The sequence below is a fragment of the Lissotriton vulgaris genome, chromosome 10 (assembly GCF_964263255.1).
Source record: "Lissotriton vulgaris chromosome 10, aLisVul1.2, whole genome shotgun sequence".
Classification (NCBI taxonomy): domain Eukaryota; kingdom Metazoa; phylum Chordata; class Amphibia; order Caudata; family Salamandridae; genus Lissotriton; species Lissotriton vulgaris.
The window spans coordinates 1,078,795,837-1,078,812,473 of NC_141698.1; the positions used below are offsets into that span (position 1 = coordinate 1,078,795,837).

At 52.4% G+C, this 16,637-nt stretch overlaps 1 protein-coding gene across 2 annotated transcripts in view; it reads right to left on the reverse strand.

Annotated features, from left to right (window-relative positions):
* Window positions 1-16,637, reverse strand: part of LOC147689342 (ubiquitin-conjugating enzyme E2 E1-like) — a 400,187-nt gene that overhangs the window by 141,194 nt on the left and 242,356 nt on the right. For both annotated transcript variants that reach the window (XM_086942148.1, XM_086942149.1), the window contains exon 3: window positions 15,855-15,905. In XM_086942148.1, coding sequence (XP_086798274.1) covers window positions 15,855-15,905 — 51 coding nt within the window. The remainder of the gene's footprint in view (window positions 1-15,854; window positions 15,906-16,637) is intronic.

Sequence of the window (16,637 nt, forward strand, 5' to 3'; positions counted from 1 at the left end):
ACCTCTCTGGCCTCGACCAGTGGCATCAAGAAGGGGGGCCCACACAGGAGCAGTTTCGCCAAGAGCAGAAGACCTGTCCCTCCCTCGAGGGACTCCGCCAACAAGCCCTCGCCCAGAGCGCAGGGGATACCTCCGGAACACATTGGGTCTATTGGGACAATGATCTGCTATACAGTGAACAAAGGATCGCGGAGTTGGGGGCCAGTCGAGTGCTAGTGGTGCCCCTCCGTTTTAGAGACTTCTTGCTAAATCTGGCCCACGATGTCCCCCTGGCTGGACACCTGGGTCAGGATAAAACTTACAGCCGCCTAGTGACCCACTTCTTCTGGCCTAAAATGAGGAATGATGTACTCCAGCATTGCCGATCTTGCCCCACGTGCCAAGCCAGTGGAAAGAGCGGCCGCAAACTAAAAGCCCCCCTGCAACCATTCCCAGTGGTCACCACCCCGTTCGAGAGGGTCGGGATAGACATTGTGGGGCCCCTGGACCCCCGTACAGCACAAGGACATCGGTTCATCCTGGTACTGGTGGACCACGCCACCCGCTACCCCGAGGCTGTTCCCCTGCGAACTGTGACAGCCCCGGTAGTCGGCCGGGCCCTGATGGGGATCTTCTCCCGTGTGGGCTTCCCCCGAGAAGTCGTCAGCGACAGAGGCACGAACTTTATTTCAAAATATATGAAGTCCCTCTGGCAACAGTGTGGGGTCACCTACCGATTCACGACCCCCTATCACCCTCAAGGAAACGGACTCGTTGAGCGGTTCAACCGCACGCTCAAAGGGATGATTGGGGGGTTGGAAGAGCCCCTCCGTCGCCAGTGGGATGTGCTACTGCCGTGCCTCCTCTTCGCATATCGAGAGGTCCCCCAGAAGTCCCTCGGCTTCAGCCCGTTTGAACTGTTGTATGGACACCCCGTACGGGGGCCGCTCAGCCTAGTCAAGGAAGGCTGGGAAATGCCCCCTCTAAAGAACCCTCCAGATGTCTTCAAATACCTCCTAACCCTCCGCAACCAGACCCGACGGTTCAGAGAGCTGGCGAAAGCAAACTTGGAGGCCAGTCAAGAGGACATGAAAAAGTGGTATGACCAAAATGCCTCCTCCATCGAATTTGAACCCGGCCAACAAGTATGGGTGATGTCCCCCACCGAACCATGCGCCCTGCAAGACAAGTGGACGGGGCCCTTCAAAGTAGTCGAGCGCAAGGGCCCTGTCACCTATCTCATCGACATGGAATCTTCACGGAACCCCCTCCGGGTCCTCCACGCTAATAGACTGAAACCCCATTTCGTGCGTTCAGAACTCAGCCTCCTGATGGCCACAGACAATGGAGCCGAAGAAGACTCCGAACCCCTCCCTGACCTCCTACGGACTCGGGAGAAAGACGGCTCCGTGGACGGGGTCCGACTCTCGGAGGCCCTCACCCTGGAACAACGCCAAGAATGTCGAGACCTTCTGTTGCAGTTCGCCAGCCTGTTTTCCCTCACCCCGGGTGTCACCTCCTGGTGTGTGCACGACGTGGACACGGGGGACAGCCCCCCTATCCGCCACCGGGCCTACCGCGTACCAGATCGGGTACGGGCCTGCATCCAAGAAGAAGTAACCAAGATGCTCACGCTCGGGGTCATTGAGCCCTCAGACAGCCCCTGGGCCAGCCCAGTAGTACTGGTCCCCAAAGCAGCCACTCCCGGCACCACACCAGAACTCCGGTTCTGCGTCGACTACCGGGGCTTGAATGCGGTCACCAGAACAGACGCACATCCCATCCCCCGGGCAGACGAACTAATCGACCGCATGGGAGCTGCCCGCTACCTCAGCATTTTCGACCTAACGGCGGGCTACTGGCAGATCGGCCTCACACCCCGGGCCCAAGAACGATCTGCATTTTCCACTCCTGACGGCCATTATCATTTTAAGGTCATGCCCTTCGGCATGAAGAATGCCCCAGCAACGTTTCAGCGACTCGTTAATCAGGTCTTGGCCGGACTCGAAGGATTCAGTGCCGCCTACCTAGACGACATCGCTGTATTCAGCCACCACTGGTCCGACCACCTCCACCACCTCCGAGAGGTGCTACAGGCCCTTCAGCGAGCTGGCCTCACGATCAAGGCCAGCAAATGCCAGATTGGTCAGGGGTCCGTGACCTACCTCGGACACCAGGTGGGAAGCGGCCTGGTGGCCCCTCTGCAGCTCAAGATCGCCGCCATCCAGTCCTGGCAGCCCCCCATCACCCAGACCGAGGTACGCGCCTTTCTGGGACTCACGGGCTATTACCGACGGTTCGTGAAGGACTATGGTACCATAGTGGGGCCCCTCACAGAACTCACGTCCAAAAATCAACCAAAGAAGGTCAGCTGGACCCCAGATTGTCAAACAGCCTTCGAACAACTGAAGGCCGCCATGTGCTCCGCCCCTGTGCTCCAGGCCCCCGACTACAGCCGGGAATTCGTCGTCCAGACGGATGCCTCCGACCACGGCATTGGGGCGGTCCTGTCTCAATTGAACCCCGAAGGCCTTGATCAGCCAGTGGCCTTCATCAGCAGGCGACTCCTACCTCGAGAACAACGCTGGAGCACCATCGAGAGGGAGGTCTTCGCCGTGGTATGGGCCCTCAAAAAGCTCCGGCCCTATCTCTTTGGCACACACTTTCGGGTACAGACCGATCATCGACCCCTGCAGTGGCTGATGCAGATGCGGGGGGGAGAACCCAAAACTACTACGTTGGTCCATCTCCCTACAGGGGATGGACTTCACTGTGGAACATCGACCTGGGCAAGATCACGCCAACGCGGATGGCCTGTCACGCTTTTTCCGCCTCGACGAGGAGAGTCCCCAAGAGGATGGGTGACTCTCCCCGCCTTCAGCTGGGGGGGACGCATGTTGGACAGGCCACATGAAGGGCCCGCTCCCCCTCTGCCGACCAGGCCCGAGCCCGGTCCCTCAAGTGTTACACACCACCACTTCACGTTTTCCGTCCCCTCCGGGACCCCTGCCTCTGAACATATCGACCTCGTGGGCCCGATCCACTACTGGCCCGCGCGCCCGACCTGGGCGCCATCTTGGACACTGCACCACGAGGCCGCGTGGCCTCCGATCGACCCTAACCCTGGGCCTGGCCAGGCCTCAGACATCCCGGCACCACCATCCACCCAGGAGGTGAGCGGACTACTTGGCAGGTCAATGGGAGAAAGAGGTGTCGATGGCTCTCCCCCGCCAGGTACCGCTCGCCCCCAGCCTCCCCGGGCGCTGGCTCCACCCCCCTGCTGGGTGTCTGGACTCCCTCATCCTGGACCCCCCGACCTCCAAGTGCGAGGGTCCGGACATCAAAGGGCACCAGCCCTATAACTGAGGCAGCTCCAGAGCAGGAAGGCAGTTGTATCCTGGAGTCGAGAGACGCAGAGAAGAACTCATCCTTGACGGACTACTGGCGCTGCCGTAGTCCCTCCTTGTGAACTATCGTCCTGCCTGCTGGCGTTGCCGTAACCTCCGTAAACCTTCGTCGTCGTCGGGACCTGCTGGCGTGGCCGCGGACCGTTTGTACCACCATCTTCATCGGGACCTGCTGGCTCCGCCGCGGACCGTCGCTACCTTCAACCATCTCGGGACCTGCTGGCTCCGCCGCGGCCCGATCATCTAGAACGCCGAGCTCGAGGATTGAGAGCTATCCATCTACCCAATTGGTAACAAGACTGTCCCGCTACCCCTTTCCCCACCAGAGACCTGAACCGAGGGGACCCCTGAGTCCAGACCTCCTTGTATCATTTAACCGTACTCGAAGAATTGCTGATAAAGTATCGTTTAACCTTATCCTTGTGTGGTGTCCGTCTGTGGGGGGGAAGTTACTTGTCTGTACGATCGCTGGAGACGGCTCTCCCTGGAGACCTCTCCCCTTATACTCGGCCGACCCTCCCGGTCCGTCTAACAGGGTGGTGCCCAAGAAAGAGCCAGATCAGTTTAGAATGATTCATAACCTCTCCGAGCCAAAGGGCTCGTCAGTAAATGACGCCATTGACCCCTTGCTGTGTTCTGTTACATATTCATCCTTTGACGCTGCAGTCCAGAAGATCAGGGAGTTAGGGCGGGGGGCCTTGCTTGCGAAAACAGACATAGAATCGGCCTTCCGCCTCTTACCCGTCCACCTGGATGACTATCATTTGTTAGGCTTCCAGGTTCAGCAACAGTTTTATTTCGACAAGTGCATGCTCATGGGGTGCGCTGTGTCGTGTAAATACTTTGAGACGTTTAGTTCCTTGTTGCTGTGGGTTTTTTCCTACAGATCCGGGTGCATGGATGTCATACATTACTTAGACGATTTCATGGTGATGGGCCCTGCGACTTCTGATGTTTGTGCTCGCGCCCTGGACGAGCTGGTGGCAATGTTCAAGGAATTTGGGGTGCCGTTGGCACCGAACAAAACAGTAGGCCCTGACACTTGCATGTCTTTTTTGGGCATGGAGATTGACACTGTTGCTGGCGAGTGTAGGCTGCCTAGGGACAAGGTAGTGGCTTTCTCTCAGGCTATTGAGGCTGCCTTAGCAGGTCCTAAGGTGTCTTTGCACCAGTTACAGGTCTTGGTGGGACAGCTGAATTTTGCGCTGCGCATCATTCCCATGGGGCGCCCCTTTTCCAGGTCGAATGCCAGGGCGATGGTTGGCCTCACTCAGAAGCATCATCGGGTCCGACTAAGGGCGGGAGTGAAGGAAGACCTCAAGGTGTGGCGCAGTTTCCTGAAAGATTTCAATGGTAGGGTGGTGTGGCCTTCCCCTCCGGTGTCCAGCATTGAATTAGGCCTCTTTACCGATTCGGCAGGCAGTATTGGTTTTGGCGCAATCTTGGGCGCAGCTTGGTGTGGGGCCCTTTGGCCGGCAGGATGGCACAAGGCCAGATTGACAAAGAACATAGCCTTTTTGGAGCTCTTTCCCATCTGGGTGGTGGTCACCATCTGGGCGGACCGTTTCAGAGATAGGGCAGTAACCTTTTGGTCAGAGAACATGGCAGTGGTACAGGTCATCAATAGGCAGGGGGCTACATGCCCGCATGTACTGAGGTTGCTAAAATTGTTGGTAATGGCTTGCTTGAGACTGAACCTAACTTTTAGGGCTGCGCATATACCAGGCATTGATAACCACGCTGCTGATGCGGCTTTGTCTCGTTCCAAGTTGCAGGAGTTCCGGAAGTTCCACCCGCAGGCGGAGGACCACATGACTATGTTCCCTACATCACTGTGGAAGATTGGAGCCCCGCTCTAGCGGGGCTGGTAGGTGCCTCCCTGAGCGACCGCACGAAGCGGGCTTATCAGCAACATTTCAGTGTTTACCAATCTTTCTTGCAGCAGACAGGAATTGCTAAGATCTTCTCCCCAGAATCAATCTATGGTTTTCTGCAGGCCCTAAGGGAACAGGGCAGAACCGTGGCATATGCTAGGGCACATCTCTCGGCCATTGGTTTCTTTGCTAAGATAGCAGGGGAGCGGGATCCCGGGGTTTCCTTCCTGGTTAGAAAGGCTTTGACGGGTTGGGCCAAATTATAGGGTCCAAGGCGGGATGGCCGCCGGCCCCTGGACCTACCCACTCTGGTCAATGTGTTGGGTGTCTTACCATCCATATGTGAGTCAGCATTCAAGGGCGTCTTGATGGGGGCAGCCTTCTGCCTGGCGTTCTACGGGGCGTTTCGCCTAGGGGAGATAGTCGGGTCCTCCAGATTTGATCAAGGGGGGGGGGGGCTTGCAATTTCGGGATGTTGTCCTTTCTCCGGGGGGGCTGGTGGTCCGGTTAAGACGTTCCAAAACTGACCAGCTGGGAAAAGGGGCCTCCATTCAGTTACGGCCCGCCCCGGGCATAGCTGCCTGCCCCGTAACCCAGATGCAGGCGTACCTGGCCCTACGCCCTGCTGGGGGGGGGGGGGGGCGGCCCTGTTCATCCACAAGAATGGCCATTGCCTGTCTCAATTCCAGTTTAAGGCTGTGTTCAGGTTGGCCTTGGTAAAATTGGGTCTGGGTCCTGGGGATTTCTCTGCGCATTCCTTTAGGATAGGCGCTGCCACCTTGGCGGCCAGGGCTGGCCTCCCCCCCGATGTGGTCAGGGGCGTGGGACGCTGGGCTTCCGGGTGCTACCAAAGATACGTCAGGCCAGAATTGTTATGACCAGGTGTGGCACTCTCGTGTCGGATTGTGTTTAACGGTGTGATTTCTCTCCTTCTGATTAGCATGCCTCCGGCGGCGGTGTGGGTACTTGGGCACTCTTTTGTTCGCCGCGCGACGGTGCGCTTGCAGCAACGAAGAGTCGTGAAGCTGGCGGACTTGAGCGGGACCGAATTCTTGTGGCGTGGCGTCGGGGGGATGCAGATTAGACACTTGAGACGGCTCGTGGAAGAACTCAGAGCACAGGAAGCTAACAGCCCCCCTGACTGGATTATCCTACATTTGGGAGGCAACGACATGGTCGACAGAGGCCGCCTGGCAGTCAAGGAGGCTTTACTTGCAGAATTTGCGTGGTTAGGGCACACGTTTCCAGCAGCAAAGGTAGTCTGGTCTGGCATGCTCTCACGCAGGACTTGGGGCCCAGGATTCCGGTGTTAGATCCATGAATGTCTCGGTGAGACGATTGAACGGTGAACTGGCAAGGTTGTGCTCAGTGAAGGGCCGCTTGCGCTACTTACAACACCGGATGATATCGGGAGAAGCAATGTACCACCAGGATGGGGTACACCTATCGGACTTAGGGACAGACACTTTCATAAGAGAACTTTGGTCATTTATTTTGAACGCAGGTGGGGAGGGCGGCAGACCTGAGGGCCTTGGCCACCCTCGTGGCGGAAGTATGACCTGCGATCAATAGACAGTGGTTGATGGGAGGCCGCTTGACGGACTCCATAGGCCAGCTCTGAGGGGGGATATGGTGAGCTCTCCGCTGGGAGGAAGTCACCACCGGCTGGGGAGGCTAGGGCGACAGAATTCGTGCCTCCCGGGCGTCCCAGGGCAGTCTGGTGGTAGGGGGGTGGGCCCTGGTAATGCCGGACAAGGACCAGGGCTATGGGCCCACCACTCGAAGGGGCTGGTGCACGGCACCTGGCATAGGATACCCAGTGCGAGATGCGAGCCAGATGGGGCTCCTCCCTTAGGGCTGGGAATGTAAGAAGGATGTTAAATGTCAGAATAAAGAAATGTGATTATGATTACTAAATATGCATGTTATGCTTGTTATGTTTATCTAATGTGAAGATTAAACATGTCCTTTTTTACCCCACCTTAATCTTTGGTTATTGCAAGTGTGGGGAACATTGTTTTGCGTAATCATGTGGAGGGCTGGGGCAGAACTGGAGGGTACGGGTCCTATGTCTGGGGCAATGCAACTTGGAACAGTATCTGAGGGGTGAAAGGCTTAGTGGATGCACCGCTTTATACACCAAAGTTATTTTAGCAAAATTCTCTCCTTTAGTTGCAACCAAAGCAGGTCTGTAGCACTGGAGAGAGATGAAAATGGTGTTGTACCCCGGGGGCCAACCTTGCTTCAAAGTGCTGACTCGGCTCCAGTTGCTAAAGGAGAAGGGCTGATAAACCCGGATAGATGCAATTACATTGTTTCAAGAGAAAGGACCCACGTGCATTTAGAACAGAGATCTTTTGAGATGGAGCACTTGTTTAAGTGAGGGCAATGGAGGAGGCAGGACTTCACCTCAGATGATGCTTGAGAATCAAGAGTCAGTGCAGAATCTACGCTGACACCCGGGCTCTTCACTGCTCGCACCAGCGAAGGGGAAAGCCCTAAACTATCCGCCCAAAAGTAGGTAAAGGTGGAATCGTAGATGTCAACAGAGCCCAGATCTCTGCTTTGGAGCCACTGAATTTTAGATGGTTCGAATAAACTGCACTTTTTTAAAACAATGCTGCAGATTTAATGCAGCTTTAGCATCACCCTTTCCAAATCTACCCATCATCTGTGTGTCATCAGCATAGTAGAAACATTTTATGCCAGAAGACTCAAATAGCCGAGCTAGGACCAGCGACAAAATGGGCCCAGGGAACCCCCACATGTACATGGTCTTCATGAAGATTTGTGAGGGTTAATTTCACTCGGAAAAGCCTGTTTGATAAGAAGCCTTTAAGCCATTCTAAAACCGTAGCTCCAATCAGACCAATCGCCAGAGGTGAAGGAAAGTCAGTATGATTTGTGGTGACAAATACCACCATTAAATCAAGAAATATGGAGAGGAGGAGCCAAGATGGCGACCGGAGCAGACCTGTAGGCTCCCGGCTCCGCCAGTCCTTATCAGCCGTGCCGAAATCCTGATTCTAATCCTGGCGAAATTGACGGCAGATTGGGTGCGATGCGGCGCTGATCCCGGCGGTGCTTGCCCGGACCCTCGACCTGCCCGGCAACCGAAGATAGCCGCCTTCCAGCTCGCAGCCCTGGACCCCGCTTACACGGGCTCATCCTGCCGTGCCTCGGAGACCTGATGCCGGCCGGAGTGCTCCGCCGGCGCTGACCGCTGAACCACCGGCGTGACCCTTGCGAGGCGCTGCCCGAGCCCAGCCATCTGTGGAGATTCAAGCGGGCGGGGAGAAGGCAGTGCTCACGGAGCTGCAGCGCCCCACCGGAACGGCACCTTTGTTTGAGGCTGAAGGTACGGGGAGAAGATTGCCCGGCCATGTTGGATCGCCTATAACTGCTTGACCCCATGCCTCGCTACCCGGGATTGCCACGGGGCGCCTAACCTGCACTGAATGTCTCCCGTACACGGCGCATAGCACCCCGCCAGCATTGAAAGGGCGTGCGCCAGTGCTTTACTTCTCCTGGTGAACACCTTGGAGTTTAGCCACAATGGCTCTGTGCGCTGCCATGTTTTATGGGGAGATGCGCCCGTCCACGCCAGCGACCTGCGCTGCCCCGTCTGCAGGTGAGCCCGAGTTCCGAGGGATCCCCCGGGGATGTGATGACCAGGGGCTACAGCCTATAATTTCTCTTGGCACCGTTCTGTCCGCTCTGTGCAACCTCCGTGCTGATATGCACCACTACTACGGGAAATTGGGAGACAAGCTAGATGACATGGCGTCTACGCTGCGGTGGGACAATAACGAACTGGTTTCGCAAAGCTGCCACCTGCTACCGCCTGCACTGTACGAGGCAACAGCGCTCTGTTCTGCCTTTTGGACATCTGAGCCCGCTTCCTACTTTGCTGACGCCCAAGATCACCCGCCCGACAACTCCACCCGAGATACTTTGTTTCCCCTTCCAGTGAAGAGTGCTACATTGAGGCCGGACTTTTTATCGTGTGTGCCTTGGGATCTATCTGTGGCGTTGCTGCTACCGTTTTCTCCTGAGCTGTGCCCCTTGACTATACTGTCTACAAACTTGTGTATTCCTGGTGTCTCTGTGGAACTTTCTGCTACACTCGACGGATTTCCTGGTGACTCATTGCGGCCATTTTGCGCTCTCATATTGCTTTCGTTTTCTCTCTCGCCATTTTGCTCCTTTGTTCTGAGGTGGGCGGGCCTCTCTTGGGAAACGCATCTGGGGGTGTATCCACGTTCGGGCCAGGGCTAGGCTGATTTTCCAGTTATCGGCTTCTTGGCTGGTTGACCTGGGTTTGGAATTGTTTTGCGTCCAGATTATTCGACCGCTGTGAATTGATGTTTCACTCCTGTGCTTGTCTTAATGCTTGCCGTTTATCCTGAACTTGGGGTGGAAGATGTATCAGTGACTGGTGGGGACCGGGAAGCCTGGAATTGATCCTCCTCCTGCTCTTTTTGTCTTTGAGAGTCGAAGATTAGGGTGTCCTTTTCTCCCTCTCTATATCGCATGATATGCCTTTTTCTTTTCTTTCTTTTTCTTCTTCTTGCTATATTTCGGGTTTATTGGGCGACAGACACACTGCTGGGGGGGGGGGGGGGGGGGGGGCAGGCCGTAGCCTCCGCATGCGTGTAGGGTGGGGGGTTAGTAGTTGGAATTTAGTCATCATTTCTATGGTGCCTTCTTTTATTCCTATTTTTTATTTTCACTTTTTGGTCTGGGTCCATGTCTAGATTACTGGAGGTTAGGTGGCGGCGGGGTACGGGTGACACGTGAGGGGGGTTTTCTAATTGACTTTGGAAATAGCTGCCATGCTACCCGGGCGGGACTTGACGGTTGGCGTTGATATCCTGTGTTCAAGTTTGTAATTACAGTCATGCTCCTCCCCCATGGATCCTCCTTTTTGCTTCTCTTCTTATATGACTTGGGACAGTACGATTTGTTTCAATATTTGCATAAAAAAAAAAACCTTTTAAAAATTAACCTTCACTGATTCTGGGACACGGTATTACAGTAATTAAAGTGTAACTCTTTAATGCTTGCTTAAGATGATGGGTAATACTGTGTTGCCGTAACGTTGCATTGGTGCTTAACTGTTTCTGTGGCCGGCCGGTAGGTTGTAGGCCCGTATTTGTCCTGATTTGATGCACAATAAAGGTTTTCAAAAATTAAAAAAAAAAAAAAAAGAAATATGGAGAAGCAGAGACATCCTCATCATGGAGACGTTAGAGACACCCTCAGACACTCAGACCATGGAGACCTCAGAGACACCCATGACCATGGAGACGTCAGAGACACCCCTGACCATGGAGACGTCAGAGACACCCCTGACCATGGAGACGTCAGAGACACCCCTGACCATGGAGACGTCAGAGACACCCCTGACCATGGAGACGTCAGAGACACCCCTGACCATGGAGACGTCAAGAGACACCCCTGACCATGGAGACGTCGGAAACACCCCTGACCATGGAGACGTCAGAGACACCCCTGACCATGGAGACGTCAGAGACACCCCTGACCATGGAGACGTCGGAGACACCCTTGACAATGGAGACGTCGGAGACACCCTTGACCATGGAGATTTCGGAGGCACTGCTGACCATGGAGACGTGGGTTGGTTTCGACAAAGCTCACAGATGCGCCACACTATTTTTATGAACCAACGTCACAAACTAGACATGGGTTTAACTCTGAAATGCCTCAAAAGGCAAACGTTTGAAAGCACAAATGTCACTAAAACTGCAGACATCGATAGGAGATGCCCCAAAAGCGAACACTACTGAACACACAAGGCCAGCACTAGAGTTGTGTACATGTAATGGCATGGAGATGCTCCAACAAGTGTAAGCGTGACGTGCCAGCGTTATTCCATAAGCAGACCTCTAGTCCTTCAATTAAGGAGTTGCATGCTGATGACTCACTGTGTCAACGCCACTCACTCGTTCTGCAGAGAGCGCAAGGTCCTGATGTGCAGGTGCCTTAATTGACAACCCCCTGGAGTGGCCAGTGAGGCCGCGACCCAAAGTATCCCATGTGCTAATGTCACTCAAGCAGCAGACTACGCATGAGAACCCAGACCATGCAATAGTCACCCAATTCGCGGGCACTGCTCGCGCTGCTTGGCGTGGAGAGGTCTCACCAGGCAGACACTATAATGCACTAACATCACTCATCCTGCGCGCATCACCTAACAGAGTCCCTTATCATGCAAATGTAACTTAACCAGCAAACAGTCCAAAGCCGCTGACGGTAACCTGACAGATGACAGCACAACACTCTTAACGCGCCAACACCACTCAAACTGCAGACATTGCTCATTCCACTGACACTATCTGACTCACACACACCCTTCAACCAGCAAACATGGCCACCACCAGCACTCCATCAGCAGCGCCTTCTAGGACTTCCGCCTCCCTTTAGGCAAGCATTCGAGTGGTAGGTATAATTAACGGCAAATGCAATAATGACGACACAGGCAGATCCCCACTGCTCAGTGCACACACCAGGGCTGTGAGGCCTGTGCAACCTAGTAGCAGTACTACTCACACAACACAAGCAAGTCACAATCACCAACGACTAGAGTGTGCACGAATAGAAACCCTGCACGGGGCTCTCGCATGCGCCCGGGTGCACCGAGCAAGTTGGACTCTGCTGGTTGGTCTATGGGATCGGTCAGGTTTGACCCTCAAGTAGTTCTTGAAAACTAGGATTAAATGGTGCCTTTTTACTTTAGGTTCTGCCACAATACCTAATGGCTACTGTGACTGACCACTTAGCTTGTATCATTAAAGTTTTAGTCGGAGAGGAGATTGTGGCATTATCAACGGGTTATTAATTCTATGCTTCAGAGGTAGTATATTATAAATAAGAATCAAAGTTTTCCATTTTCACAGATTTAAACAGATAAATACAGACAGTCAACAATGTTTTCTGTCTATTTATTTTTAAAAGCTAAAAAATAATGAAAATTGTGCTTTTTTGCTTGGCTCTCCGTGCTATCTTTCATGAGTCACAGGCCAACAGCTGAGCAGATAGCCAACATGGAAAAACAAAACTTGGACAGTGGGCCAACCAAAAGCACTTGCGGCACAAATCACAAAGAAGTCACCAATGAAATCAATATTTTGAACTATCTTGTGTGCAAGCTTCTAAAAGTGCCCCCTGTCCAAGAACACCCCCCTTCACCAGGGGCAATTGTACAGATAAACTAGATCAGAGCTGCACCACTTATGAAGTGAACAAATCCATACAGGTACTTATTGCTCAAAGAGGCGCGGAGTGAGACAATTTCTTCTTTATTATTTCATTCTTAAAAAGCAACAGCCAACGCGTTTCATCCTATAGCGTAGGACTTCTTCAGGGCTTAATATAAACTCCGGGATGGATCTCCAAATCAATCGTCACGTATGTGTATAAGTTCTGGCTAATTTTGATCCATAAAGCTGAAGACGCATTGTATTCGGCGTTGGATCAGTCTTTTGTCTCAACACGCGATGGTTGTGTTATGCAGTTTATGCCCAGCAATGAATGCCTAATGAGGCTGTGTATTCTTTAGAAAAAACAAAACACAGCTTGCTTATTTAATGAAGTCTTTTGGCGGAAGATCTCGATTTCCCTGTGGATGCAGTCAGGTCCTGATGAGTCTACAGCTTTGTGGATCAAAATTAGCCAGAACTTATACACATAAGTGACGAATGATTTGGAGATCCATCCCGGAGTTTATATTAAGCCGTGTAGTATTCCTACGCTTTAGGCCGAAACACGTTGGCTGTTGCTTTTTAAGAGTGAAATAATAAAGAAGAAATTGTCTCACTCCAGGCTTCAATGAGCAATAACTATCTGAATGGACTTGTTCACTTCATATGCGGTGCAGCTCTGATCTAGTTTATCAGATATTTTTCTAACAGTTGACGGAGTATACCCTGAAGACACATTGGTATAGGGAGAGGTGCACAAAAAAGAAGAGAATTCTCCTTTTTTAAGAAGACCCCTCACTCACCAACCTAGTTAGCGACATGCTTCATCATAGGGTTCCCACTCTAATAGCTGAGTGCTATCCGGGTGTGCTTCAACACCCGATTACAGTGGGGCAGGTCTTTTTCAGTGGTGCAAGTGAGTGAAAAAGGTGAATTAAAAATTGACCAGATTTAACTCCCTAAAATACTTTCATCTGGAGCAACTGGACAATGTTAAAAGTTAGGTAAGATGCCGTGCTCGGTTAGATTGACCTTCGGTATCATGATGGTGATAAAAGTGAAAAGTGGTCTACAGGTATGCAGCACTGCAAAGATCTGTTTTTTACCCTGCACTAAGCCTTTCATCCTTCCCAAGTCAATATAAAGAGTACCACCAAGTGGAGTAACAACAAAGGTTATCGGCGGTCTACAGCGCTACAACAGCCCCTTGGGGTGAACGTGCGTCCTACAATTACACCTTAAATGAACATTTGGGGATGCATTTCAGCAGGGAGAGTCTCTCCCTTTAAAAAATAGACTGTTGGGGTTCGGTCACAAACTTTCCTTTAGGACAGGACACTGCCTCTCGGCGGAGGCATAGCTTCGGAGAGGAGGGGTGGGGGTGTGCCTCTCGGCAGGGACATAGCTTGGGGGAATGGGGGGTTGGAAGGTGTTACACCCCGCCCCCTAATAAATAGTTGGGTACAGGAGCATTCAGTCTGGTATGGTAAGGTTCTCTCGGGTTTCACCCGGGATTTCTAAATTCTCACTCAGACAAAAAACACACGCACACTCTTGTCCCTCTTTTGAAGGTCTTAAAACACGGTTATTTAACAAACAAACAAAAAATAAACCTGTTTTTAGGACACATGCAGGTGACTTACAGGGAAGGGAGTGAGACCCCAAAGCTGAAAAGGCCCTCCGTCCCCACCGGTAAGACACCGCGAGCTCTCTATTAGCAGCACACGCTGCTGTCATGCTTTCAAGATCACAATTGTTTTAATACTGCATTTTTGCAGGCTTTTAATGTCAGGTATAGGCTGGTGGATGCAGTGATGAGCACTTGGGGCCGCGAAGATGGCTTTGGACGGGGTCTGGCAGGGGGGGGGTGGGGGTCTCATCTTAGCAGTGAGGAGTCACAGCAGGGAGTGACTGTATTGGTCCGGCAGTCGCTCCATCATTACTTGCTGTAAAGTGAAATCATTTACGAGGAATTCTCTTTGCTCAAGGACATTCAATCTCCACCGCTTTCGCCGCCCCCCTCTCCACCTCCACCCCCCCCCCCCCCCCCGCCCGCCCCCGCCCCCCCCCCCCCAAATAGAGGTGCACGCAGTTTTCTGGAATTCACACATTTGTCAAGTTTTATATTTCTGAATGTTTACGTCTCCAAGCACCCTGAAGCAGCCGAAGGTGGCATGTAAGCGCTACATAAAGCCCCCAAATAAAATAATTATTAGCTGCGCTGCTTGGTCAGCGTGATCTTCCAGGCACAACAAGGTAGCCCGAATATTTTCAAGGTTGGCAGTTTAAACACCATTGAGTTGGGTTTATTATCAGGACAGAGCGCCTAAAAAAGGAATATTTACATAATATAGCACAATATGATAAACAGAAATGATTAGGCTTACGCCAACATTTAATCTTTATCGCAGCGTTTTCTTCTGGTCGTCGTGACCTAAACTGAAGCAACGTGGATATCCATGTTTGCACATGACCGCTAATATTCAACAAATTAATAAACACTGACAAAAGTTTGCATGTTGATCACATGCCTTCAAAATCTACTCAAGAGCTCCAAGCACAAAGTCTTGCCGACAAGTTCCTTAAGTCTAGCAGGAAGAAAACCGCAGAACATTAATCACGAACTGGGAAAACCACATTAAAAGCGTTTTCACATCAAGAGACAATGAACCGGCACAATGGACCGGCAGGCCCCGACTGCGGGCAGGTCACGTGGCACACAATCCGGCGTTCGGTCTGTCAATCAACTGATGTCATTTGCAATGTTAGAATATACATCTGAATACATTGTCCAATGATCTGAAACATAAGAGGGTGCCCCCCTTCAAACAGCAAACATCACTCTTCAGTCACTGCTCCCGAACAAAGGTTTACACTTTATAAATATCAATATATAAAAAATGATCAAATAAAAGGGCGGATACGCCCCATAGGGGATGCCACCCAAACACCAGCCCTGCTCAGTAAACAGAGTATGCACGCCCCACAGCAAGGTCCAAACACCACCCCCAGAAACATCGCGCGTACCTCCGAAAAAGAAACACCTCTTATAACCACCATGCTTAAACGAGAGAATATGGAACGGCAACCAACAACAGCGAAGAAGGACACATCACAGGTATGGGAGTGGGGACGAGTCTGTCAAGTTAAGGGTGGAGAACAGAGGTGGGAGAGTTTATGTAAACAAAGAACAAGCTCTACTTAACTCCAAAAATAACACATTTTCGGTGGAGGGGGCCTTAGGCTCAATATTCCTCGCTGCTGCATTTTTTTATAACATATCCACGCAGTTCCCCCTGCCATTCACGCACATTTAACCCAATTCCACATCAACCCACTCCTCCCTCTAAGCAGCGAATAGAGTGACGTACCTGCAGTTTGGGGGCGGGTCCAGTGTGATGTCAGCCAGTTCCTTCTGGATCCTGCAGGAAGAAAGTAGAGAACTGTCAAGCCCGAGCATCAGTGAACACCGCACCAGAAGTGGGGCAGATGATGAAAGTGTGAGCATCAGGGAACACAGCAACAGAGGGGGGCAGATGATGAATGTCTGAGCATTAGTAAACACTGCACCAGAGGGGGCAGATGATGAAAGCCGGAGCATCAGGGAACACAGCACCAGAGGGGGGCAGATGATGAAAGTGTGAGCAACAGGGAACACAGCAACAGAGGTTGGCAGATGATGAAAGTGTGAGCATCAGGGAACACAGCAACAGAGGGGGCAGATGATGAAAGTGTGAGCATCAGGGAACACAGCAACAGAGGGGGCAGATGATGAAAGTGTGAGCATCAGGGAACACAGCAACAGAGGGGGGCAGATGATGAATGTCTGAGCATTAGTAAACACTGCACCAGAGGGGGCAGATGATGAAAGCCGGAGCATCAGGGAACACAGCACCAGAGGGGGGCAGATGATGAAAGTGTGAGCAACAGGGAACACAGCAACAGAGGTTGGCAGATGATGAAAGTGTGAGCATCAGGGAACACAGCAACAGAGGGGGCAGATGATGAAAGTGTGAGCATCAGGGAACACAGCAACAGAGGGGGGCAGATGATGAATGTCTGAGCATTAGTAAACACTGCACCAGAGGGGGCAGATGATGAAAGCCGGAGCATCAGGGAACACAGCACCAGAGGGGGGCAGATGATGAAAGTGT